At 39.9% G+C, this 27,484-nt stretch overlaps 1 protein-coding gene across 15 annotated transcripts in view; it reads right to left on the bottom strand.

Moving 5' to 3' along the window:
• Window positions 1-6,783: 6,783 nt before the first annotated feature.
• LOC104438856 (adenylate kinase 5, chloroplastic-like) overlaps window positions 6,784-27,484 on the bottom strand; it is a 51,341-nt gene continuing 30,640 nt past the window's right edge. Inside the window, exons 1-10 of one of the 15 annotated variants that reach the window (XR_005549654.1) lie at window positions 11,973-12,756; window positions 11,780-11,872; window positions 11,042-11,170; window positions 9,835-9,870; window positions 9,676-9,749; window positions 9,442-9,580; window positions 8,719-9,358; window positions 8,480-8,586; window positions 8,050-8,347; window positions 7,336-7,374 (exon numbers count right to left, since the gene is read on the bottom strand). Coding sequence is in view for 1 of the 15 variants with exons in the window: in XM_039309125.1 (XP_039165059.1) it covers window positions 7,025-7,035; window positions 7,117-7,146; window positions 7,241-7,374; window positions 8,050-8,159; window positions 8,719-8,784; window positions 8,892-8,960; window positions 21,061-21,071; window positions 21,552-21,672 (552 nt within the window). In the remaining 14 variants the exon portion in view is untranslated. Of the gene's footprint in view, window positions 7,036-7,116; window positions 7,147-7,240; window positions 7,375-8,049; window positions 9,359-9,441; window positions 9,581-9,675; window positions 9,871-11,041; window positions 11,171-11,779; window positions 11,873-11,972; window positions 12,760-21,060; window positions 21,072-21,551; window positions 21,678-27,484 lie in introns of those variants that run through there. The other 14 variants (XR_005549659.1, XR_005549658.1, XR_005549655.1 and 11 more) reach the window with 14 other exon arrangements.

Here is a 27,484-nt window from a genome sequence, read left to right on the forward strand (position 1 = left end):
ATTCCAGCAATTTGCATTTGTAAACAGTGAACTCTTTTAGATGGATTAGGTGAGAAAGTTGAGCCAATGTGCGATGCTGACAAGTGATTTCTAAATCTGTTAAACAGCCAGGAAGCTTTGGCAGCGATCGAAGTTGGTAACATTTAATTAACTGAAGGCATTGCAAAGAAGGCAGCTCACTCATGCTTTTCGGCAGCGATTGAAGCATCTTGCAGCCGCACAAGTCGAGTTTTTCAAGACGAGAAAGTTTATTGTATGTGTCGGAGAAGCCAGAAATGCTCGTCCAACTTAATACAAGGATCTTCAAGAAGACAACCCCTCTATAGAAATTTCCCCTTCTAGATTCCTGCATTGTGAGGCATGCAATTCTTCAAGGTTGCCCAACTTGCCTATGGTACTGGTAAATTCTTCAATTCACTTGCAGTAATATCCAAAATTTTCAAGTTCGTCAAATCTCCAATAGATTTAGGTAATTCCCGAATGCCCGCACCATGCAAGTATGGTCGTATCAATCGTTTCCGTTGCTCAATTGCATTGCTGGGGAAGCCATTGCTCCCATAATTAATTTTGGTAAGCCAAAGTAATGTATAATCAATCCTCTTACCAAGTGTATACCGTCCACTACCTAGTGATAGGCGTTGCAAATTCACAAGGGATCCGATGTTCTCTGGAAGTCTATCTAAACTGATGCACCCACTTAAGTCAAGGGTCGACAAATTTACGAGATGGGTAATTGAGTCAGCAAGTCCAACCAATAATTTGCAATCATGAGCGTGAAGTATCTTCAACTTCTTCAAAGAACCTATACATGGAGGAATTTCCTCTATAGTAGTATCGTCTATGTTTAGTTCCTCTAGTTCTTCCAATTTGCCCATTTCTCTCGGTAACACTCGAAGTTCCTTACATCCTGAAAAGTCTAGAGAAATGAGGCCCTTCATAGAACCTATCCATGGAGGAATTTCCTTTATTTGAGTCTTGCATATGTTTAGTTCCTTCAATTCTTTCAATTTGCCCATTTCTTCAGGTAGCACTTGGAGTGTCGAACAGGCCGATAAGTCCAAAAAAACAAGGCCCCTTACTTCTCCGATAGAATGATGAATTTTCTCCAGTGAAATACAATTTGCAAGGACTAATATCTCTAAATTTTGGAAGGCTGAGAGATCGGGAGTAGCTTTTAAACAAAAGCAACCTCCAAGTTTTAGAACTTTCAACTCCTTCGTCGCCTGCAAAACAAAATGACTGATAAATAAGAATAAGCTGTTAAAAATCAAAAGACAAAACAATATGCTCTCCATCTCGACCTTCAAATGACTCCAACCTTCCCAATCCTTTGAAACTGTACTCCCTGATAAATCAAGTATGACTAATTTTTCTAGATGAAAACTAGTAGCCACAAATTCAAAACATTTATCCAAGTGAAGCCAAAGCAAGCTTTTGGAATCTCCATTCAGGTTAGCAACACATACTTGAAGGAATCTTAAGTTTGGTAGTGTCTCCAATTGTACAGTAGTGAATGTACTGTTTAAGAGGTATTTGTCAAAATGGAACGCCTGAATTTGAAGTTTTTCAATTCCCTGCACAAATGTTGCGCCAAATCAGCGAATAGTAGATTGATATCACATTGCATTCGTTCTATAGTGGTGAAGTTGACACTCATATTAGACCTGATTTTATCATAATGCAAGTATTTTTTTTTTTTTTTTTTTTTGTGTTAATGAATACTATCATGTAAGCTTCCCTCTGATATTATTGCGAAACATTTTATATATTCATCTTAACATCTTCCCTTCTTTGGTTTGTGCTATTTCTACTTTCTTCTTCTCCTATCCAATTTGAAACTCAATGTAATAGGTCATTTCAAGGGAAAAATCATGATGGCTTGAATAGCCACTTAGAATGAATTGATACTAACACTAGCTGCACAAGCAACTACTAACGAGTAGGAGTTCATTGTTTGAACCTAGGAGTTTTCTTTCCTTAACTTGATAGGAAATGTCTATCATGTGTAGATGCTAAGAATAGTTCATCCTAATTACATCAAGGAAATAACATAAGGAGAATAATCTCGGCTGTGAGGTCTAAAATTGATTCCAATTGAAAGAATTCAGCTAAAAATAGAGTAGAACAACAATAAAGGTAACAATTACCTTATTTCTCTGAAGTACTTCCAAGGCTTCCTCTTGTGCCCACAATCTACTTCGATTCATAGGCGCATTGTAATCCTCTTGGCGAACAATTTCCCTACCAAGGTCTCTCAATTGGTCATGCATTTTCAACTCACGATTATCTCCAATTTTTATTAGCGACATAAGCCTCAATATTTCAATCCCCATTTTTGGAGAAAAACCACAAGCATCCCACATGTAGGATGCAATTCTTAAATCGTTCCAATAAAGAAACAAGCAATATCCAAAAATATTTGTTGTTCCTCATAGTCCAGTGCGTCATAACTTATCTTCAGCTTCTCACGCACTTCTTTATGTGGTACTTTATTTAACTTTTTCAATGTGTCTTGCCATAACGATTCGTTTTTCCCACACAAAAACGAACCTATAACCTCGAGAGATAAGGGAAGCCCTCCAGTAGTGCATACGATATCACGAGACAAAGATTCGATCTCATGTGGAGGAGAGTCCCTCCTAAAAGCATGCCTACTAAATAAGATCAAAGATTGATCCTTAGCCATTCCATTGAGTTCATGGCAGTTCACATTAGCATCATCGAGAATAGACTTTCTTCTTGTGGTAATGATCATTCTACTTCCCCTCTCAAACCAGTCATCTTTCCCAATTAAAGCTTTTAGTTGATTATGGTTATCCACATCATCTAAAAGAATTAGGACTTTCTTATGTTTAAATCTAGATTCCATGATCCTAATTCCTTCATCCTCGTTCGACACTCTATCCTCTCTTCCTAGTATATCCCTTATTAATTGCTCTTGCAAACATGAAACGCCCTTGTGCTGCGAGGATTCTCGAATATCTGCAATGAAACTATGATGCTGAAATTGGTCGAAGAGCTTATTGTAAACGACCTTGGCTAAAGTTGTCTTACCAATACCCCCATTCCATGGATGCCGACAATTTGGGTAGAATGGTGGTTATCATCCAGAAATTTTAGAATATTTGCCACAATACCATCAATTCCGACAAGTTGTTCGGTAACAACTAGTTGAAAGGCCTCTTTTAACTTGCTCAACACTGTTCTGACGACCATTCTTACCAATTCTCCTTCGCGGCTGTTTATAAGATTCGAGCTAAAATGAATTAGAAGAACAATCATATTTTGTTGTATCTTATTATTACCACACTACAGCTTACAAGAGTAAAAAAAAACAAGGACAAGTTGTGAAACATGAGATAGAATAGCCTTCTCTACAAGCAAGATTCGGTTGAAAGAAATTAAATAAGGTTTGTATAGAAATTGAAATACCCGTTAGCAATTTTCTCCGATTCCCATCCCTTCAAGGAAGCCACTTCTTGGAGCGCTTCTTTCCATTTGGCAACGTCTTCCTCAGAATACTTCCCCTTAAATGGGAGAAAGCCTCTCGAAAGCTCCCTTTCTGGTGTCGTACGTCGGTCGGTTCAACCCGGTAAAATATGGGCAAGACAACTTGCCCGGCATTCTTCATGCCCTCAATCATTTGAACGAGCTCTTGAAGGCACCCTTTGCTCCAAGCGTAGTTTTGAGAGAGAACTGGGATGGAGATCTTACTATTCTTAATGGCTGCAAGAAGGTTGGTGCTGATCTCCTCACCTTCGCAAAGCTCATTGTCGTCTTTGAACACGCAAATTCCAGCATCGACGAGGTTGTTGTAGAGGTGATCCACGAAGGTGTTGCGAGTATCTGTACCTCTGAAGCTCAAGAACACGTCGTAACTGTTACTTCCTTTCGGAGTGGCGGACGAGCCAGGCACACCAGTATCATCTGCTTTTCGACGTTTGCTATCTTTGTTGCTCTGGACAAAATTGGATGCGAGCCAAGAGAAGAGACGTTTCATTTTTTGCTCCCCTAACAACTCTTGAACCGAGTCTCTCTGTTTGTATGAAAGATTAAAATGCCTAAATTCGAGCTGAGACCAAGAAGATGACCATGCGGAGCTGAGTTTTTGACAATTTCTACTTCAAGATGCACATGGATCAAGACGGAAGAAAAACAAGAAGAAGACGAATTAACGAAGAATGACCAAGAGAGAGTCGGTGCGTGAAGAGGCTCGACTGGTGAAGCGGGCCTCCTTCTGCTTTTTGATAAATTTCATTTGTCGTGTGTTTCGAGCCACGGCGCCCTTTTCTTTCGGGTAAACTGGATGTAGCTGTGGCTAGCGCCCACCACTTCGTCCCAGAAATCGGAGTGGGAACGACGCAGCGTCCTGTTCCACCTCAGACTCCACCGACGCTTGGCCCACCTTATCAACTTGCTCTACTTGAGGAATCTCTAGTTGTTCGTCGCTTATCATTAAGCTCATTAGATTAGAAGGGAAGCACTGTTTTGCTGAAGAATGCCTTTTTCCTCATTCTTATCAGCAATTCGGTATTCTCGTTGTATAGGCTCACGAATCTTTCATTGAATGAACTCATATGATTGTCATTTATAAATTGTGTTTGTTCATCTCATCTGATGCTTATTATGCTTCAATGTAGGTCGCAACTTTAGCTAGGACTAAGGACTCCGTTCCCTAAATCATTATAGGATGCTGTTTGGCTGGATTTAAATTCTCTTTTCTCATGTTATGGCTTCTGAACATGCTCGACTTAACCAAGAGCATCGCTCCCCTTGTATGACACATGTCGCTCACTGAATAAGTGAAAATGACCTGACACCACTTGCATATACAATATTTTTTCCTTGATGTCCGTTGACGTCTAAATTTGGTCTTTTTACTTATAATTTAAACGCGTTGGAAATTAGGAAATAATTTTCAATAAATTGCATTGCTCATAGGCATTAGGAATATTTGCATTACTAATGAAAATTATTAAAATTTTCAAAAAAATCATCATTAAAAAAATTTATTATTAAGAATTATTATTACTGTTAAAAAGAGGGGCGGACCGAATAGGGCCGGGTCAGGGCTGGGCCCGCCCGGCCCTCCTTTTCTCCTTTTCCCCAGCCCCGCCTCGTTCTCCCTTCTTCTTCTCTCCTCCGCGGCTCGCGTTTTGGGCGCTGGCTCCAAGACAAAAAAGGGGACGCGCGACGAAGGACGAAGGACGTACCAGGACGGCAGCCGCGGAGAATGTCGCGCGCGAGGCTCGGCAAGGACGACCTGCGGTCGTCCTTGGAGAGAGAGAGAGAGGGAGACGAGATAAAATGGGAGAGGCAGCTCATTCGAGGAAAGGGTTGTTTTTTGCTTGTTCGGCTGTGAGAGAGCTTGAGAGAGAGAGAGAGAGAGAGAGAGAGAGAGAGAAAGGGAGAGCGCGAAGCCAAGAGAGTGGTCCGCGGTCGCCGGAGGCCCGACCATCAGTCACCGTCCATTGCTACACCTCATCCGAACCAGGTAGGCCTCCCCGAGCTGCCAGGTGCCCTGTTTTTTGAAAGCATTAGGCCGGAGCTTGCGGTCGACCAGTTCGCGCGAGCTCCGGTCTCGTTTGTCCTTCATTGATGCTACTGCGTGTTCTGGTCTGCTGTGTTAGGGACCTAGGTCCGTCTTGATTCTCGGTTGAGTCGGAGAAATTGTAATTATTTATATGGTTGTAGAGTAATGTCTACTTTTTCTATGATATCACTTTGCCGATAATTTTATTGTTTTTATGTATGTCAATATAACAAAACATGATATCAGTTACTTTTGTATTCCAAGTTGAGTTTGGTTGTGGATATATATAAATAATATTTTGACAAAAGTTCCGAAATTATTCTTCCAATTCTAATAATGTTATAGCTTTCTAAAAGCTTAATTTTTAACCTTAAACTGGCCATGATCATTGATAATTTCTTCCTATAATTTTTTTGTATTTATAAATAATTAATAACTAACTGTATTAATAATACGTTCTTTTGTCGCTTTATGTATGATCCACATAAGAAATTATCACTGTCCTTCTTTTTCATAATTTTCTTCTAAAATTCAATAATTACTAGTCGTTTAACAACACTCAAAGTCTAGTATATAATAATCAAACCATGCTAGGTACACTTAAAGAAAATATGTGATCTTACCACGTGCTACACATGTGACTAGTCTATTGAAAGGTAAATCAGCCCTCCAAAAGGGTGGCGGAAGATGTTGATTGAAGTTTATCTCAATTGAAGAATGAGATAAAATGAAGATATTAATTTACTGTGACAAAATCATGGCACATCAATAACATGAAATCCTGTTTGATCAACTTGAATCTTGACCAGCCCATTAAATTTCCATAAATGTGTTCATATCTCAGGAGTAAATTGAGTTACTTAGAGATGTGCCGTGAGTATAGGGCTGGTAAAATGGTGCTCTTAGCTTAATGCATAAATTAAGCGATCCATGTCCTGAACTGTATATATATTAAGCAAATTGAGCAAATGAAGAACATGCAACGCTTATATTTTAAGCATTTTGTTAAGAAGGGCCCGGGAAGTACTTGATAAATAACTAAATAAGGAGTAGGACTGACCGTCCCTCTTGATATTCGCAATCAAAACTTTAAAAATTGAAAATTTCTTCATTAATTATGCTTAACGAGTGCTTTAAGGACACTCGTTAACAAGATCCATATTATAAAGAAACAATGCGCACATAAATCACACTTGCATTAATTCTAACATGCTCATCGGAGAGATATGTGAATTGCATCTCATCGGAGAGATATGTGAATTGCATGCTATGTACTGTGCATATGGGAACCATATTGCGGTTAGCATCAAGAGAATTTTTGTACCAACCGTTGTCTCGTAACTTATAACGGCACAAAATCATTCAACCCGATTATTCGGACATCTATTTAAAGATACTCTATACAAAAAGAATGGAATTCAATGGGCGAGCTTATAGATTCATCGGGAGTCGTACTTTATGTGAAGCTTCCTGTCTACTGCAGTATACGGCTCAAGAAACTGCTACACACAGTTTAAGGTTTTGATATTTAGAAAAGCTCATGATTAACAAATGGCAAGTCACACGTAGTGATTGATTCTTACCATATTCCGGATGTGTTCTTGACTTGATTTCTGCAAGTGATTTACAAAACCATAAGATATGATCAATAAGTCAAGATTAGACTGGGAAGACAAAGGGAAGGAGAAGATTCAAGACAATACTAACCTCGGTTTCCCAAGGAAGGCATCGTTGACTTCATCACTACTTGGTCTTCCATCGAATGTTGAAAGCAAGATATACTCCTTCCCAGATGGCTGATCGACTCATGTGTACAATTCGAAGGGTAGGGGTGGGACATCCTGCAATGAAGAATTCATATGTCATTCAACTTCATTGAAAACTGCAGCAACTCCAATTTTGATTTACGCAGAGATGAAGCTCTTTGAAGCTGAGAGATATTGATGAAACTGAAATATGAAGCAAAAGCATAAGCATTCGCCTCTCGACACATATCAATGATATATGACGTAATGTTCGTCTGATTCTTGCCTCAGTGAAACAAGAATCGACGATTCTTACTTCCAACATACTACACGTTCAGGCTCAGCTACCAGGCAAACCAATAGACCTTTGAAGTTAGCCAACAATCTCCTTGAAAGAACAGATAAACAATTTCTGGAGAGTACCAATGTCTTGACATCTACACCATTGATGGATAAGATAATGTTTCGCACACCATCGAGAATCACTTTTTCATGCATCCAGAAGGAAATGCATACTTCCACACGCAACTTTCATTCTGAGAAAGCTTAGCAATTCTTCTGCGTTGTCCTTTTACTTCGGCTAGGCAAGGGGATGGAGAAAGCAGAAAAGGGAAGACCTCTGGTGGTAAAACCGGGCCACCCCCAAGGTCAAATCTTGATTGATTCTAGCTTTATTGCATGCAGATTCAATCATTCATTGTGCTCAAACAGTACTTCTGCACGGCCATGGCTCTTTAATATGAGGTATGTGTCAGAGAGAGAAAAATTTACCTGAGAGCATCCATAATTGGGTATTGAGTTCCTGCATAATAGAGAAGCCGGAAGAAATAGCAATTCTCAAATGATGCAGCATACTCCAGTCTCTTGTTTCGTCCCATAGTCTTCAAAACAAGTTTTCAAGATAAAGAGAATCAGTTCAAATCTATATCCATTTTGTTTCCCCATATTAACATTGTACTTACTTGCATGATACCGCTGGAACTTGGTAAATCCTGGAGAAAAAGAGCCATGCTCATGAGAAAGAGGCAAAACATTTGTTGCAGACTCTGCTAAAACACTGGATGCAGGTCTGCAGACAAAATGTTAAGCAATGGATTAAGAATGGTAATAACATGCAAGCATTACTCTGAAGAAATTTCTCAGTTTCTTGGGGTCATTTTATACAAGATTTTGGCTGATTTTTGTTTGAAGAATAGCTTACCTCCGTAACTCTGTAAATCAAGGAAACCTGACTGAGAGATGATTTCTACTAGTCTGTTTTTGTACTGACCAAATAATGACCAGCTGCTGAATATGGCTGCAGCCTCACTTGTAGGACATTATCGGACAGAAACGTGGATATTTATCAACATTCATCAGCTAAATATCTCGCTAAGTGCAATTAGAGTCATAACCCAAGCAATGAAAGTGTTCAACTCAACAGAAAATTTCGGGACAAACCTTAAGCCTAGGATTGATGAGGATGACTGGACGCATACCAGCAGATTCAGTCACGCCCCTGAGATCCTGCAATCTCAAAATCAAGTGGTGCTTAACCATATAGTTGCGGCATATGTCATAAAATGGACATAATTGCGAAAGGATTAACGAAACACTTGCTATCAAGCTCTTACATCGATGATACAGTTACCCACAGCATTTTGAGGAGCCACTAAGATAAAAATGTCATCTTGCTCGTCAACCTAGATTTAAGGCTTAGTAAAGCTACACATTGTGAAATGATTGCCCAGTGAAATGGCTCTTAAAAGCGACATAAGCTAATGATAGAAATGCGGCTATGGATCAGAGGTGGAATAGCAATTTAACATCCAATGCATCTAATGCAACGACCATCTGAGCATACGAGATTGATATATGAGCCCTCTCACTATCATAAACATTTAAATTTTAAGCCCCCATGAGTCGAAAAAGGAAGAGAACACAAGGTTGAAAGTTGAAAGTATGCACTAATCACATGTTGGGCAAAATTCCTGCATGGGGTTGGATGTCAGAGAGGAACTTGGAAGTCCCACACCATGTATACTTGGATTCTTTAGAGTCTATATATTTGGATCTCTGCAAGTATTATGACAACCACCACCTTGTCCGCCAATGACCAAAGAGAGAAGTAGTCAATTGTATGATCACCTATTTTAGATAAACTCAATTTCCCCGACCATATACCTATAGATCCAATCTTGACAAAGGTTCCTAATGCACCGTGATCTCCCCAATCTATGAACTCCAATATCTTGCGACTACCAGCAAGCTGCAGTCGCATTCCATTAAGAGTACCTTCTCCCATGGACGCTTGAACACAAACCTGCATGAGATGATTTTCTAACAAATATGAATATAAACGGGTAACCAACACCAAATCTTACTACAGGAGAGGCAAAAGAACTAAGTCAGATTTACCTTAACACGTTTTCCATCAATGAAAGAGCAGTAACTCTGACAAGTTCCATCAGAGTACCTATTCTATAAACATCCTGTCCAGATTGCATCACTAAAATATGGTTAAATTCCTATTATCTGTTTGACGAAGGACCAAATGTTCTCATACAATCATCTTACCATTTCTTGGTTTAGCTCTGGGATATTGATTTCTACCTGAAATGTTCACGAGAAGAGCAGCATGAGTTTGGCTTTGGGAGTAACATGCATATGTTGATGAGGAAAACTGTAATAAGATGAAACAGGGTAAATCTGTTCGAGTAGGAAGTTCCCCTTAAATTTCCAGCTTTGGATTCTTTCTTTATCAGTAAAAAGAGGATCAGCTTGATTTTAAGTATTTGGAAGTCATGATTGTGGAACTATAAAAACAAACAAAGGTATAAACTTAAGGATATCTAAGGCCCTATTTGTTAACGTTCTTTATTTCTGTTTATGAACAAATTTTCTGTTTTTTCGTTCTAGGGAATAAAAAAGAACAGAAACGCGTTTGTTTTTTTGTTCCAAATCTATTTTTTTGTTCTCAGGAACACATTTGGAACGAAAACAAGAAAAAAAAAAACGCGTTCTTGTTTCTGAACAATTTTTGAGAACAAATTTTCTCTCTCCTCTCTTTTTCTTCTCTTTTTTTTTTTTTTTTCTTTGGCCGGTCGTCGGCCTCGGCCATGGCCGTCGACCGGCGGTCGAGGGCCCGCAACCTCGCCGGAGCATTGTCGGCCCCCGTCGAGGCCGAGCGTCGCCGGCCCCGGCGAGGCTCGGCCTTGCCTTGGTGGGCGAGCTCGGGCTTGCCCCCAGATTCTCGCGAGCTTGAGCTCGCCCAACCACCGACGAGGCTCGGCCTCGCCGGGCCACCGCCATGCCCGCAAGCCTCATCGGTGGCTGGGCGAGCTTGGGCTCGCCGGTGGCTAGGCAAGCTCGGGCTCACCCGGATCGGGCGAGCCTCGAGCTCGCCCGGCCAAGCGAGGTCGAGCCTCGCCAACGTGGGGCAAGGTTGGGCGAGGCTCGGCCTCGCCGGGCCGGCGAGCCTCGCCGTGGCTGGGTGAGGCCGCCCCTCGTCGGCCGGTCGCCGCCCATGGCCGAGGCCGCGACCGGCCAAAAGAAGAAAAAATAAAAATAAAAAGAAAGAAAATAAGAAAAAGAAAATAAAAATATTAAAAAAAAAAAAAAAAAAAAAACACAAATTTACCAAACGTGTTTTTGTTCATTTTTTATTCCCGGAACAAGTTTACCAAACGCCTTCTTCTGTTCAAACGCATCATAATTCTCTCGTTAGTTTCTTTTATCAAGTAATTCGGACCAATGAAAACAATATCAAAGATGAATACCCTACCTTCAGTCTTGTTTTTCCATCATATATGGCTCTCTGCATAGCTTGAAGCACATCGTCGTAGAAATATGTCCAGATTTCTCTAGAGTAAGGAATATTATTCAACCTAGTAGGTATTCCCCGCCATTTACCCTGTAGATAAGGCAAGAATATAGCACATATATTAATCAAAACTCTGCAGATCCATGATGCAGCTTTCAAACTAGGGACAATGATAAATGTATAGTATGTTGAAGTACCTCTTTTTTAGTTGCCTGATTTGATGGCAGTGAGATCAGATACAGGTTCCCTGAAAGAAATGTCACAGGCTTACAAGACATTGGGATTAAGAAAATCGACATTCATGAACATCAACCCTTTTCTTTTGATAGAAACCTCACAAAAGGACTTGTCTCATCAAAGATAATAATTGTCCTACAACACATTCCTTACCAGTCTTTCAACCGTACTTCCTTCAGTTAAGCAAAACTAATGCTTTGAATTGTGTTTCTAGAATTCCATGAGAAGTAACTCATCCTTCGAATCATTTAAAGTTGGCTGTACTTTCCGAAGCTTTGCTACTTAGTTGCTATTGCTAATTCTACATCAACACATCCTTTCAGTCAATGAGTGGAAGTCAGTATCCTTCATTTCCCTCTAAAAATTGGTGGCCTCACACTTCTAGGAAAAGAAAAATAGACTCACGATTGAAGTATCAAAGGAGAGCGATCCCAATTGCACTTCGGATGATATTACTCATACCTAGTTTTGTTGTTTTTGCTTTATCTTTTTGGATCCTTGACGGCAGTGAGTCTACTTCACTGAAAACCACCTCTTTGGGCGATTTCCATCAATCTGCACTCTCCAAAATGCAATTCATCACAGGCTGTTACCAATTGCCATACAATTCTTAATGAGAAGTGGAAGAAAGGGTCAGTTGAGAGCAAGGGAGGACCTTATTCAGTATACTCAAGTAAGTCGATAATATAGCCTGAGCATTTTGCTTGTATATTCCAAATGTGACTTCACCTAATGCGGAAATCAAAAGTAAAATTACACAAAGGAAATGTTGGTAGACAACCAAAGGTAGCTAATCAGGCCTATGTACTAATTAGAAAGTGACAATTTTCAGGAAGCATAAGCAAGCATATATGTCATAGACTTCTAGTCACCAATAGATGTTAATGTTTCTCATGCAGATATTTTGATTGTGCTGTGATTCTGGTGCAAGTTGAAGATAACGTTTGATTCCGATGGAAATTGGAATAGCTAACAGTGGACTAGGTCAATACTAATAAGCACAAACCTAAGTTCAATATGGGATATAGAAAAAGAAAAATTAAGGTGGAAAATGATGACATATTAAGTGAAAATATTTTGATTGGAAAATGATTAAATTCGACCTAATTATTTTATGAAATGGAAAGAAGACAAAAAGAAATTATCGACCTTTTCCTCTCCTCTTTCATCAGGAAATTTAAAATTTTGGATATTAAGTATTTTGGCCCAATGTAAAAGATACAAATTAAAGAAAAGAACTAGAAAATCCGAATTTAAGTTGTAAGGGCCTTTTGGTCCACGAAAATTATTTTCATGTTCGATTTCAACGTAAAGGAAACTGAAATTTTCTGACCCAAAAAAAAAAAAAAAAGAAAAAAAAAGAATCTGAACTCCCTTATCATTTTTACGATTTTTTTTCACCTGTGGAGAACTTCTTTGATTTTTCCCCTGAAGCATCGCGTCAACTTCCACGCCAGATCGACCACAGAAAAAAAAACAAAAAAAAAAAAATCCAGGCCAGCGTCTCCATTCCTCGAAGTAATTCAGAGACAAAAGTACAACAGCAGGCTATCAAGAAAAATCGTCTTACCGAATTTATGAAATGCTGATGAAATTGGCAATACATTTCGAAAACGCGAATCGTTCCAACATCGTAGCCGAAGTGCTTGACTTGTCGAAGCATTATTTTCATCAATCAATTGCTTCTCTGCCGCAGCGGTGCAATGAACATACGAGATTCCACTAAGTTGCATCGCTGAACGTCTTTTAGAGTCTAGACGCCTTGGAGTCCTGGAGCTCTGTGACCTCCACAAGTTCATGCGAAATTCAACCCCATCGTTCCGTTGGATTTTCGAAATTCGATAGTTGTGGACGGTTTTCTGAGGCCTTGCAGTTGAATCCCTCATTTTAACACATAACCGACTTTCTCTAGGCCCTGAACATCACGAAGCTTCAAACATCCCAAAATTTCCAAATAGGTCAGGTTATTAAAGCACGAGAGGTCTGGTAATGTTTCAATGGATGTGCAGCTCTGGATAATCAGGAATTCCAATGTTTTCAACCTCTCAAGGCCTTTAATTTCAACTATATTGTGGCAATGATAAGCGTCTAATCGCTTCAGATGTGTCAATTGCGAAAGGTCTGGTCTTATAAGGTTTTCACAACCACTTACATCCAGCTCTTCCAAGTTTTTCAATCTGTCAAGGCCTCGAACTAGATCATCATTCACTAAGGAAGAACTCATATTCAAGTATCTCAAGGACTCTGCATGTTCAAGGCCGTCGAATTTGGATAGGTTCTTGCTTCCAAGAACACTCAGATGTACTAAGAATTTTAATGCTTCTAGACCATTGATTTCTGTCAGCTCTCGGCAGTTTTTGATATTTAACTGTGACAGCAATTTCGGACTAGACAAATTTGGCAACTCTTTCAACTTATTACAGCCGTGGACAAAAAGCTTCGATATTGCTGAGGGAAGCTCAGGCATGGATTCTAACAATTTGCAATCGTAAACAGTAAGCTCTTTTAGATGGATTAGGTGAGAAAGTTGAGGCAATGCGTGATGTTGACAAGTGACTTCTAGAACTATTAAACCACCGGGAAGTTCTGGTAATGACTGAAGTTCGTAACAACCAATCAATTGAAGGTGTTGCAGATAAGGCATCTTACTCATGCTTTTCGGTAGAGATTGAAGCATCTTGCATCCGCATAAGTCTAGTTTTTCAAGGCGAGAAAGCTTATCGAATGTGTCAGGGAAGCCGGAAACGTTCGTCCCACTTAATACAAGAATCTTCAGTGAAGACAACCCATTTATAGGAATTTCCCCTCCTAGACTCCTGCAATGCGAGGCATGCAATTCTTCAAGGTTGCCCAACTTTCCTATTGTACTCGGTAAATTATTCAATTTACTTGTAATATCCAAAATTTTCAAGTTTTTCAAATCTCCAATGGATTCAGGTAATTCTCGAATGCCCTTACATGGCAATTCCTTTATATTCATCCGATTCAATTTCCTAATTGAATAAGGGAAGTGATTTCTCGAAATGTCAATTAGGGTAACCCAAGGAGGTGTATCCTCCTCCTTGCCTAATGATAGGTGTCGCAATTCCACAAGGGATCCAATGCTCTCTGGAAGTCCAACTAATGATTTGCAACCACGGGCGTGAAGTATCTCCAACTTCTTCAAAGAACCTATATTGGGAGGAATTTCCTCCGTAGCAGTATTGTCTATGTTTAGTTCCTTCAGTTCTTCCAATTTGCCTATTTCTTTGGGTAGCACTCGGAGTTTCTTACATCCCGAAATGTCCAAAGAAACGAGGCTCTTCAAAGAGCCTATCCATGGAGGAATTTCCTCTATAGCAGTCTTGCTTATGTTTAGTTCCTCAAGTTTTTCCAATTTGCCCATTTCTCTAGGCAGCACTTGGAGATTATGACATTTTGATAAGTCCAAAGAAACAAGGCCTCTGACTTCTCCAATAGAATGGTGAATTTGCTCCAAATCAATACATCCTTCAAGGACTAATATCTCTAAATTTTTTAAGGCGGAGAGATCAGGACTAACCTTTAAGCGATTAGAATGTCGGAGATTTAGAACTTTCAACTCCTTCGCCACCTACAAATAAAATGACTAATGAATTTTTTATAAGAGTAAGCCATTAGAAACAAAAGACAACATGCTCTCCTCTGACCTTGAGATGACTCCAACCTTCTGAAAGCTCTAAATTCCATGATAAATCAAGTATGACTAATTTCTCTAGACTAAAACTAGCAGCCCAGGATGCATTCCACTTGCGGCACTCAAGCCATCGCAACTTAGGAAGCAAGCTTTTGGAATCTCCAATTAGTATAGAAAATAAAGGCACTTGAAGGAACCTTAAGTTCAGTAACGTCTCCAATTGGTCAGTTGTGAATTCATCGAGTAAGCTTGCTCCGTCAAGACGAAGGGCCTGAACGTGAAGTTTTTCAATTCCCTGCACAAATGTTGCCCCAAATCAGCTAACAGTGGATTGATATCATTTTGCCTTCGTTCTATACGGGTGAAGTTGGCACTTAGATCAGACCAAATTATATCATGTGGCTAGGTATTATTTTCTTTTTTGCCCTTAATGAATGATATCATGTAATCTTTCCCTATGAATTTACTGCAAAAGACATTAAATATTAATCTTAATGTCTTCCCTTCTTTGGTTTGTGCTATCTCTCCCTTTTTCTTCTCTTATGTGATTAGAGACTCAGTGCAATGTGTCATTTCGGGGAATAAGCATGATGGCTCGACTAACGACTTAGAATTAATTGATACTAACACACACCAAGTGCACAAGTAACCACTAATGAGCTAGGAGTTTAATGTCTAAGCCCAAAAATTTTCTTTCCTTAACTTGTAGGAAATGTTTACCATGTATAGATGCTAAGCAGATTTCATCCTAACCACATCAAGGAAATAATATAAGGAGAATAATCTTAGCGGTGAGGTATAAAATTGATTCCAATTAGAGGAATTCGTGTAAAAAAGAGAGTAGTGCAATAATAGAGGAAACAAGTACCTTATTTCTCTGAAGTACTTCCAAGGCTTCCTCATGGAACCACACCCTACTTCGGTTCATAGGCACAATGTAATCTTCTTGACGAACAATTTCCCTACCAAGGTCTCTCAATTGATCATGCATTTTCAGCTCACGATTATCTCCAATTTTTATTAGCGACATAAGCCTCAATATTTCAATCCCCATTTTTGGAGAAAAACCACAGGCATCCCACATGTAGGATGCAATTCTTAAATCAGTTCCAATAAAGAAACAAGCTATATCCAAAAATATTTGTTGTTCCTCATAGTCCAGTGCGTCATAACTTATCTTCAGCTTCTTATGCACTTCTTTATGTGGTACTTTATTTAACTTTTTCAATGTGTCTTGCCATAACGATTTGTTTTTCCCACACAAAAATGAGCCTATAACCTCGAGTGATAAAGGAAGCCCTCCGGTAGTGGATACGATATCACGAGACAAAGATTCGAATTCATGTGGAGGAGAGTCCCTCCTAAAAGCATGTCTACTAAACAAGATCAAAGACTGATCCTTAGCCATTCCATTGAGTTCGTGGCGTTCACATTAGCATCATCGAGAATAGACTTTCTTCTTGTGGTAATGATCATTCTACTTCCCCTCTCAAACCAGTCACCTTTCCCAATTAAAGCTTTTAGTTGATCATGGTTATCCACATCATCTAAAAGAAGTAGGACTTTCTTATGTTTAAATCTGGATTCCATGATCCTAATTCCTTCATCCTCATTCGACACTCTATCCTCTCTTCCTAGTATATCCCTTATTAATTGCTCTTGCAAACATGATATGCCCTTGTGCTGTGAGGATTCTAGAATATCTGTAATGAAACTACGATGTTGATATTGGTTGGAGAGCTTATTGTAAACGACCTTGGCTAAAGTTGTCTTACCAATACCCCCATTCCATGGATGCCGACAATTTGGGTAGAATGGTGGTTATCATCCAGCAATCTTAGAATATTTGCCACGGTATCATCAATTCCGACAAGTTGTTCAAGAACAACCGGTTGAAAGGCCTCTTTAACTTGCTCAAAACTGTTTTGACGACCATTCTCACCAATTCTCCTTCACGGCTGTTTATAAGATTCAAGCTAAAATGAATTAGAAGAACAATCATATCCTGTTGTATCTTATTATTACCACACTATAGCTTACAAGAGCTAAAAAAGCAAGCACAAGTTGTGAAAAACGAGATAGAATAGCTTTCTCTACGAGCAAGATCCAGTTGAAAGAAATTAAATAAGGTTTGTATAGAAATTGAAATACCCGTTAGCAATTTTCTCCGATTCCCATCCCTTTAAGGAAGCCACTTCTTGGAGCGCTTCTTTCCATTTGGCAACGTCTTCCCTAGAATATTTCCCCCTTAAATGGGAGAAAGCCTCTCGAAAGCTCCCTTTCTGGTGTCGTACATCGGCCGGTTCAACCCGGTAAAATATGGGCAGGACAACTTGCCCAGCGTTCTTCATGCACTCAATCATTTGAACGAGCTCTTGAAGGCACCATTTGCTCGAAGCGTAGTTTTGAGAGAGAACTAGGATGGAAATCTTACTATTCTTAATGGCCGCGAGAAGGTTGGTGCCGATCTCCTCACCTTCACAAAGCTCATCATCGTCTTTGAACACGGAAATTCCAGCATCGACAAGGTTGTTGTAGAGGTGATCCACGAAGGTATTGCGAGTATCTGTACCTCTGAAACTCAAGAACACATCGTAACTGTTACTTCCTTTCGGAGCGGCGGACGAGCTAGCCGCAGCGGTATCATCTGCTTTTTGACCTTTGCTATCCTTGTTGCTCTGGACAAATTTGGATGCGGCGGACGAGCTAGGCGCAGTGGTATCATTTGCTTTTCGACCTTTGCTATCTTTGTCGGTATGGGCAAATTTGGATGCAAGACAAGGGAAGAGACGTTTCATTTTTGGCTCCTCCAACAACTCTTGAACCGAGTCTCTATGCTTGTATGAAAGATTAAAATGCCTAATTTCGGGCTCTGCTCAAGATGGTGACCATGCGGAGCTGAGTTTTTGACAATTTCTACTTCAAGATACACATGGATCAAGAGGGGAAAAAGAAGAAGACGAATTAATGAAGAATGACCGAGAGCTAGTCGTCGGGAGAAGAGGCTCGACTGGGGAAGTGGGCATCCTTCGTCCCAGAAATCAGAGTGGGGAAGGACGGAGCCTCCTGCTCCACCTCAGACTCCAGCGACGCTTGGCCAACCTCATCAAATTGCTCTACTCGAGGAATCTCAAGTTGTTCGTCGCTTATCATTAAGCTCGTTCGATGAGAAGGGGAAGCACTGTTCTCCCGAAGAGATGCCTTTTTCCATGTTCTTATCAGCCAATGGGTGTTCCCCTCGTATAAGCCCACGAATCTTTCATTGAACGGAATTATACGGTTGTCATTTATAAACTGTGCATGTTTATCATCTAATATGTTGCTTGTTCCGCTTCAGTCGCAACTTCAGCCAAAGCTAAGAACTCTGTTCACTCTATCATTTGATTGGATTCAAATCCTCCCTTCTTACATCATAGCTTCTAATCACGCTTGACTTGACGAAGAGCATCTGCCTTATTTCTTAGGGCTTAATAATGTAGAAAATTATGGATTAATTTTAATTCCTTGTAAAAATAATTTTCTGTAAATTGCATCAAATATAGACATTAAGATTAGCATTACCAGCGTTAAATATTAAAATTATTTTTAAAAAATTAATTAGTTTAAAAAATTCAAAGTTAAAATTAATTAAAAATATGATTATTTATTAAAAATCAAATAGGGCCCGGTCAGGGCTGGGCCTATCCGGGCCTCCTTCTTTGTGGCCCGCTCTTTTCACCCCGCGCAAGGCGGGCCCACTCTTCCCTAGCCCGGCCCGCTCATCTCTTCCTTCTTCCTCCTCCTTCGCCGGTTTGGCTGCAGGCATAACGACAAACAGATGGCGGACGTCGTACGAGCGAAGGACGACGAGGAATGTCGTGCGTGCAATGCTCGGCAAGGTCGATCGGCGTGCTGGAAACACAGCTGGCGACATCCTTGGAGCTCAAGGGAGGGGGTTTTTCGCTTGTTCGGCCGAGGAAGCGCAACGCAGAGAGAGTGCTGGTGAGACTGAGAAGGCCAGAGAGAGAGAGAGACCGGCGTACTCGATGAGGACGATATGCCAGAGGATGAAGCTTTTGATTCCGAATCAGAATTGGATGCAGGAGAAGAGGAAGATGTGAAGTCGCCCGAGGCTAAGGAAAACGTCGTATACGACAGGGACCGCATTATGGATAAGCTCGAGACACGAGCTGGCCGCAGGATGTGCCCTGGGATTTCAATGATTGTCTATTTTCCGAAGTTCATCAATTCAGCTGCGATTCAAGTTCAATCCGGCACGGTTCCAATGATCTCTTCGGAGCATCAATCATCATCATTCAAGCTCAGATACCTTCAACTTGTGGCTTGCCAGCACAAAAACCAGAGCTAAGTCTCCTCTTTTTTCTCTCGCTTTTGATTCTGGCTCAATCTATAGTGCTGAACTCTCGGTTTCGTTCTCGTGTTCTCAGAAATTCCGTTTTCCATTCTGGAGTTCATCTTCACGGACGTGTTCGTACCCTCCTCCGACCGAAATGAAGATTATGGCAATGGATTAAAGCCAAGTGATTCGCGTCCTGCCTCTGGTTTCAATCAGCACAGATTCCGCATTGATTTTACGTGTTTCTTGTAGAACAACAGCTCCATCACCAATGAGCGTCAAGACAAATCTGAAGGTCAGTAAAACTTGCTTAAACTTCATCAAACATGCTCGATTGTTGCTGAGGTTTTTTCGATTCGTACTTAGTGTGATCAAGACTTGTGTTAAACCTTGCCCATATTCGAAGATTCTCACCTTTGAAGTTAGCCAGCAATCTCCTTGAAAGAAAAGATAAACAATTTCCAGAGAGTACAGATGTCTTGACATCTACATCATTGATAGTTTTGCACACCATCAAGAATCATTTTTTTTCATGCATGCAGAAGAAATTGCTTACTTCCACACAGAATTTTCATTCTGAGAAAGCTTCGCAATTCTTCTGCGTTGTCTTTCTTCTTTTGCTGGGCAAGGGGATGGAGAAAGCGGAAAAGGCAAGACCTCTGGTGGTAAGGATGGGCCACCCCGAAGCCAAATCTTGATTGATTCTAGTTTTATAGGATGTAAAATTCAATCATTCCTTGTGATCAAACAGCGCTTCTGCAAGGCCATGGCTCTAGAATATGAGATATGTGTCAGAGATAAGGGAAATTCACCTGAGAGCACCCATAATTCGGTATTAAGTTCCTGCATAATAGAGAAGCCGGAAGAATAGCAATTCTCAAATGATGCAGCATGCTATAGTCTCTTGTCCCGTCCCATAGTCTTCGAAACAAGTTTCAAGATAAAGAGAATCAGATCAAATCTATATCTATTTTGTTTCCACATATTAACAATGTACTTACTCGCATGGTTCTAGAAAAAAAAAAAAAGGAAAAAAAAATGTACTTACTTGCATGATACCACTGCAACCTTGTAAATCCTGGAGAAAAACAGCCATGCTCATTAGAAAAGGCAAAAACATTAGTTGCAGACTCTGCTAAAACACTGGATGCGGGTCTGCAGACAAAATGTTCAGCAACGGATTAAGAATGGTAAGAACATGCAAGCATTATTTTGAAGAAATTGCTCAGTTTCTTGGGGTCATTTTATACAAGATTTTGGCTGATTTTGGTTTGAAGAATAGCTTACCCCTGTGAGTCTGTAAAACAAGAAAAAAAATGACTGAGAGATGATATCTATTTGTCTCTGTTCTTCTACTGACCAAATAATGACCAGCTGCAGGATATGGCTGCAGCCTCAATTGTAGGACATTATGGGACAGAAACGTGGATATTTATCAACCACTCATCAGTTAAATACCTCGCTAAGTGCAATTACTGTCATAACGCAAGCAATGAAAGTGTTCAACTCAACAGAAATTTCAGGACAAACCTTAAGCCTAATCAGCCAATTCAGTCATGCCCGTGAGATCCTGCAATCTCAAAATCAAGGGGTGCTTAACCATATAGTTGCAACACAAGTCATAGAATGGACATAATTGCAAAAAAAAAAAATTAACGATACAGTTGCTATCAATCTCCTTACATCGATAATACAGTTACCCACGGCTTCTTGAGGAGCCACTAAGTTAAAAATGTCATCTTGCTTGTCAACCTCTTTGGCACCTATTGCAGATTTAAGGCTTAGTAAAGTTACACATTGTTAAATAATTCCAAAATTGTTCTGAAAAGCGATATAAGCTAATGATAGAAATGCTGCTACGGATCAGAGGTGCAATGCAACGGCCATCTAAGCATACAAGATTGATATGTGAGCCCCCTCCCTATCAAAGACATTAAAGTTTTAAGCCCCCATGACTTAAAAAAGAAAGAAGAGGAAACACAACGTCTAAAGTTGAAAGTATGCACTAATCACATGTTGGGCAAATTCTTGCATGGAGTTGGATGTCAAGAGAGGAACTTGGAAGTCCCTTACCACGTATACTTGGACTCTTTAGAGTCTATATATTTGGATTCTGCGTGTATTATGACAACGACCACTTTGTCCGCCAACGACCAAGGAGAGAAGTAGTCAATGGTACGATCACCCTAACCTTTTAACAAGCATATGTCATTTAGATAAACTCAATTTTCCCAACTATATACCTATAGATCCAATCTTGACAAAGGTTCCTAATGCACCATGATCTCCCCAATCCATGAACTCCAATATCTTGCAACTACCAGCAAGCTGCAGTGGCATTCCAGCAAGAGCACCTTCTCCCATGGACCCTCGAGATGATTTTCTAACAAATATGAATATAAACGGGTAACCAACACCTAATCTTAACGTAGGAGAGGCACAGGAACTAAGTCAGGTATACCTTAACACATTTTCCATCGTCAGCAAATGAAAGAGCAATAACCCTGACAAGTTCCATCAGAGTACCAATTCTATAAACATCCTTTCCAGATTGCATCACTAAAATATGGTTAAATTCCTATTATCTGTTTGACGAAGGACCAAATGTTCTCATATGATCATCTTTCCATTTCTGGGTTTAGCTCTGGGATATTGATTTCTACCTGAAATGTTCACAAGAAGAGCAGCATGAGTTTGGCTTTGGGAGTAACATGCATAGGTTGATGAGGAAAACTGTAATAAGATGAAACAGGGTAAATCTGTTTGAGTAGGAGGTTCCCCTTAAATTTCCAGCTTTGGATTCTTTTTTGTATCAATAAAAAGGGATCAGCTTGATTTTCAGTATCAAAAGTCGTGTGTGGAACTATAAGAACAAATAAACATATAGAAAAAATGACGACGTAGGATATCTAAATCTCTCTTTGGTTTCTTTCTTCGAGTAACTCAGGCCAATGAAAACAGCATCAAAGACGAATATCCTACCTTTAGTCTTGTTTTTCCATCATATATGTCTCTCTGCGTTGCTTGGAGCACAGAATCATAGAAATATGTCCTGATTTCTCTAGAGTGAGGAATGTCATTCAATCTAGTAGGTTTTCCCGCCATTTACCCTATAGAATGCTAAAGCAAAATAAGGCACGGATATAGCATAGATATTATTAAAAACTCTGCAGATCCACGTTGCAGCTTTCAAACTAGGAACAAGGATAAATTATAGCATGATGAAGTACCTCCTTTTTAGTCGCCCTCATCTGATGGCAGTGAGATCCCAAATACAAGGTTCCCTGAAAGAAACGTCACGGGCTTACAAGACATTGAGATTAAGAAACTCGACATTTATGAATTGCAACATCAACCCTTTTCTTTGATATATCCTCACAAAAGGACTTCCGTCATTTTTCTCAGCAAAGATAATTATTGTCCTGCAATACATTCCTTGCCAGTCTTTCCAGAGTACTCCCTTCAGTTAAGCAAAACTAATCCTTTACATTGTGCTTCTAGAAGATTCCATGAGAAGTAACTCATCCTTTGAATCATTTAAAGCTGTCTATACTTTCCTGAGCTGCGCTACTTAGTTGCTAATTATACATCAATACATCCTTTCGGTCAACGAGTGGAAGTCTCTATCCTTCATTTTTTTCTAAAACTGGTGGCCTCCCACTTCAAGGAAAAGAAAAAGAAACTCATGATTGAAGTATCAAAGTAGAGTGATCCCAGTTGCACTTCGGATGATGTTACTCATACCTAGTTTTGTTGTTTTTGCTTTATCTTTTGCACCCTTTACAGCAGTGAGTCTACTTCACTGAAAGCCACATCTCTGGGGTGATTTCCATCAATCTACACTCTCCAAAATGCAATCCATGGCAGGTTGTTACCAATTGCCATACAATTGTTAATGAGAAGTGGAAGAAAGAGTCAGTTGAGAGCAAGTGAGGATCTTATTCATTACGCTCAAGTAAGTCGATAATATAGCCTGAGCATTTTGCTTGTATATTTCCAAGTGTGACTTCACCTAATACAAGAATCAAAAGTGAAATTACACAAAGAAAATGTTGGTAGACGACCAAAAGTAGCTAATCAGGCCTATGCACTAATCAGAAAGTGACGGTTTTCAGGAAGCATAACCAGCCATATGTGTCAGACTCCTAACCACCAATAGACATTGATGCTTGTCATGCGGATGTTCTGATTATATTGTGATTCTAAAACGAACTGGAACAGTTAGCAGTGGACTGGACTGACTCCTTACCAACCCGCGAAGGATTATGAGATGGACCGGGTACGAAGAATGAATCTCCATCTGTGCACGGAAGTTGCTGGCCGGCAGCCGCTCAACCGTTTGGTCAACACCAACCAACACAAACCTAAGTTCAATATGGGATATAGAAAATGAAAATTCAGGTGGAAAATGATAACATATTAAAAGAAAATATTTCAAGTGGAAAATGATTAAATACGACCTAATTATTTTACGAAAGGGAAAGAAGACCAAAAAAAAAAAAAAAAATTATCGATCTTTTCCTCTTTTTTCATCAGGAAATTTGAAATTTTGGATATTAAGTATTTTGGCCAAATATGAAAAATATAAATTAAAGAAAAGAACGAGAAAACCCGAATTTAAGTTGTAAAGGGCCTTTTGGTTCCCGAAATTTATTTTCGTGTTCGTTTTCAATGCAAAGGAAACTGAAATTCCTTTTCATTTTTCCTAATTTTTTCTATCTATGTGGAGAACTTTTCCGATTTTCCCCCTGAAGCATCGTGTCAGGCCAGATCTCCCCAACTCCTCCCCTCCCCCTTCGCCGCTCCCCAAAAAAAAAAAAAAAACAAAACAGGAAAAAAAAAAAAATTCCAGGGCAGCGTCTCCATTCCTTGAACTAATTCAGAGACAAAAGTACAACAGCAGGAAAATCGTCTTACCAATTTAGGAAATGCTGATGAAATTGGCAATACATCTTGACGAAGAATAGTGCGACCTGCTTTTATCTAACTTCGAAAGGAAATGCGAATCGTTCCGACATCATAGCCGAAGTGCTCGACTCGTCGAAGCATTATTTTCATCGACCACTTGCTTCTCTGCCGCAGCGGTGCAATGAACATATGAGATTCCGCTAGGTTGCATCGCTGAACGTCTTTTTAGAGTATAGACGCCGTGGAGTCCTGAAGCTCTGTGATCTCCACGAGTTCATGCGAGATTCAACCCCATCGTTCCATTAGATCTCAAAATTTGACAGATGTGGACTATTTGTTGAGAGCCTTGCCGTTGAATCCTCATTTGTACACACGTTGGACTTTCTCTCGGCCCTCAACCTCACGAAGCTTCGAACAATGCAAAATGCGCAAATATTTCAGGTTATCGAAGCACGAGAGGCTTGGTAATATTTCAATGGATGTGCAACCCTGGATATCCAGCCATTCCAATTTTTCCAACCTCTCAAGACCTTCAATTTTAACTAGGTGGTGGCAGTATTGAACATGTAATCGCTTCAGATACACTAATTGCGAAAGTTTTGGTCTTATAAGGTACTCACAGCCACTTATATCCAGTTCTTCTAAGTTTTTCAATCTGCCAAGACCTTGAACTAGATCTTCATTCACTGAGGAAGAACTCATATCCAAGTATCTCAAGGACTCTGCATGTTCAAGGCCGTCAAATTTGGATAACTTCTTACTTCCCGATACACTCAAATGTCTTAAGGATTTTAATGCTTCCAGACCCTTTGATCTTCGTCAGCTCACAGCAATTTTGGATCTCTAATTGGGACAACAATTCTAAACTTGACAAACTTGGCAACTCTTTCAACTCATCACAGCTGCAAATAGAAAGCTTCAATATTGCTGAGGGAAGATCCGGCATGGATTCCAACAATTTGCATTTGGAAACTATGAGCTTTCTTAGATGGATTAGGTGAGAAAGTTGAGGCAATGTGCGATGCTGACAGGTGACTTCTAGAATCGTTAAATAGCCAGGAAGCTCTGGCAGTGACAGAAGTCTGTGGCAATCAATTAACCGAAGGTGTTGTAGAGAACGCAGCTTACTCATGCTTTTGGCAGCGATTGAAGCATCCTGCAGCCACGTAAGTCCAGTTTTTCTAGACGAGAAAGCTCATCGAATTTGTCAGAGAAGCCATAAATGTTTGTGTGACTTAATACAAGGATCTTTAGTGAAGACAACCCATCTATGGGAACTTCCCTGTCAAACTTGTGCAGTGCGAGGCATGCAATTCTTCGAGGTTGCTGAACTTGCCTCTAGTACTTGGTAAATATTTCAATTTACTTTCAGTAATATCCAAAATTTTCAAGTTGTTCAATTCTCCCAATTCAAGTAAAATCCAAATGGCTCGAGATGGCAATCCCAAATTTCTAATAAATGGGTCGACCGAGTCTTTCAATTCCTGAAGCCTAGTTCGTTCTCGTGATACATGGGAAGGGTTTTCAAATAACAAATACCCAGTTGGTACACGGGGGAATTCATTGCTCCGAATTTTCAAGGGGGTCGACCCACGAAATTTAGTCCCCACTCCGCCTAATAACAGGCGCTGCAATTTTACTAGGGATTTGATATTCACTGGAAATTCATATAATTTGATGCACCCACTCAAGTCAAGGTCCAACAAATTTACGAGATAGTTAATTGAGTTGGGAAGTCTAACCAATGATTTGCAATCATGGGCGTGAAGTATCTCCAGCTTCTTCAAAAAACCTAGAGATTGAGGAATTTCCTTTATAGCAGTCCCGCCTATGTATAGTTCCTTTAGTTCTTCCAATTTGCCCATTTCTTGGGGGTAGCAATCGGAGTTGCACACATTGTGAAACGTCCAAAGAAACGAGGGTCCTGGCTTCTCCAATAGAATGGTGAATTTGCTCTAGATTGCCACAATTTGCAAGGACTAATATCTTTAATTTTTGGAAGGCTGAGAGATCAGGAGTAACTTTTAAACACTTGCAACCTTTAAGATTTAAAACTTTCAACTCCTTCGCCACCTGCAAAACAAAATGACTGGTAAATTTTCGCTAAGAATAAGCCATTAAAAACAAAAGAAGAGACAGCATGCTCTCCATACCTTGAAATGACTCCAACCTTCCAAAACTCTGAAATTTTACTCCATGATAAATCAAGTACTATTAATTTCTCTAGATGAAATCTAGTAGCCACGGGCGCAATATGCCAGTTCCACTCAAGCCAACGCAACTCAGGAAGCAAGCTTTTTGGAATCTCCAATTAGAATTCTGGCACGCACTTGAAGGAACCTTTAAATTTGGTAGTTCTTCAAATTGTTTAGTTGTGAAGTCCGTGTTTGAGCTGCAATTGTCGAGACGAAGGGCCCGAACACGAAGTTTTTCAATTCCCTGCACATATGTTGCATCAAATCAGCTAACAGTAGAGCAATATCACTTTGCCTTCATTCTATAGCGGTGAAGTTGACGCTCAGGTCAGACTAGATTTTATCATGTACACAAATACCTTTTTTTGGTTAATGAATAATATCATGTAATCTTCCTCTAGAGTTATTGTGAAACATTTTATATATTTGTCTTCATATCTTCCCTTCTTTGGTTTACGCTATTTCTCACTATTTCTTCTCTTATCCGATTAAAGAATCAGTGCAATAGGTCACTTCATGGGAAAAAAGCACGATGGGTCGAATAACGACATAGAATGCGTTCATGCTAACACCAGTGCATAAGTAACCACTAACAAGCAGGGAGTTAATTCTCTAAACCCAAAAGTTTTCTTTCCTTAGCCCAACAAGAAATGTCTACCATGTTTAGATGCTAAGAACATTTCATCCTAATCACATCAAGGAAATAATATAAGGAGAATAATCTTGGCTGTGAGGTCTAAATTGATTCCAATTGAAAGAATTTGCATAAAAAAAGAGGGCAGAACAACGATAGAGGTAACAATTACCCTATTTCTCTGAAGTACTTCCAAGGCTTCCTCATGAGACCACACCCTACTTCGATTCATAGGCGCATTGTAATCTTCTTGACGAACAATTTCCCTACCAAGGTCTCTCAATTGGTCATGCATCTTCAACTCATAATTATCTCCAATTTTTATTAGCGACATCAACCTCGTGTTTCAATCCCCATGCTCGGATAAAATTCATAGGCATCCCACATGTAGGACGCAAATTCTTAAATCAGTTCCAATTAAGAAACAAGCAATATCCAA

This window comes from Eucalyptus grandis, chromosome 3, assembly GCF_016545825.1.
Source record: "Eucalyptus grandis isolate ANBG69807.140 chromosome 3, ASM1654582v1, whole genome shotgun sequence".
NCBI classification, from domain to species: domain Eukaryota; kingdom Viridiplantae; phylum Streptophyta; class Magnoliopsida; order Myrtales; family Myrtaceae; genus Eucalyptus; species Eucalyptus grandis.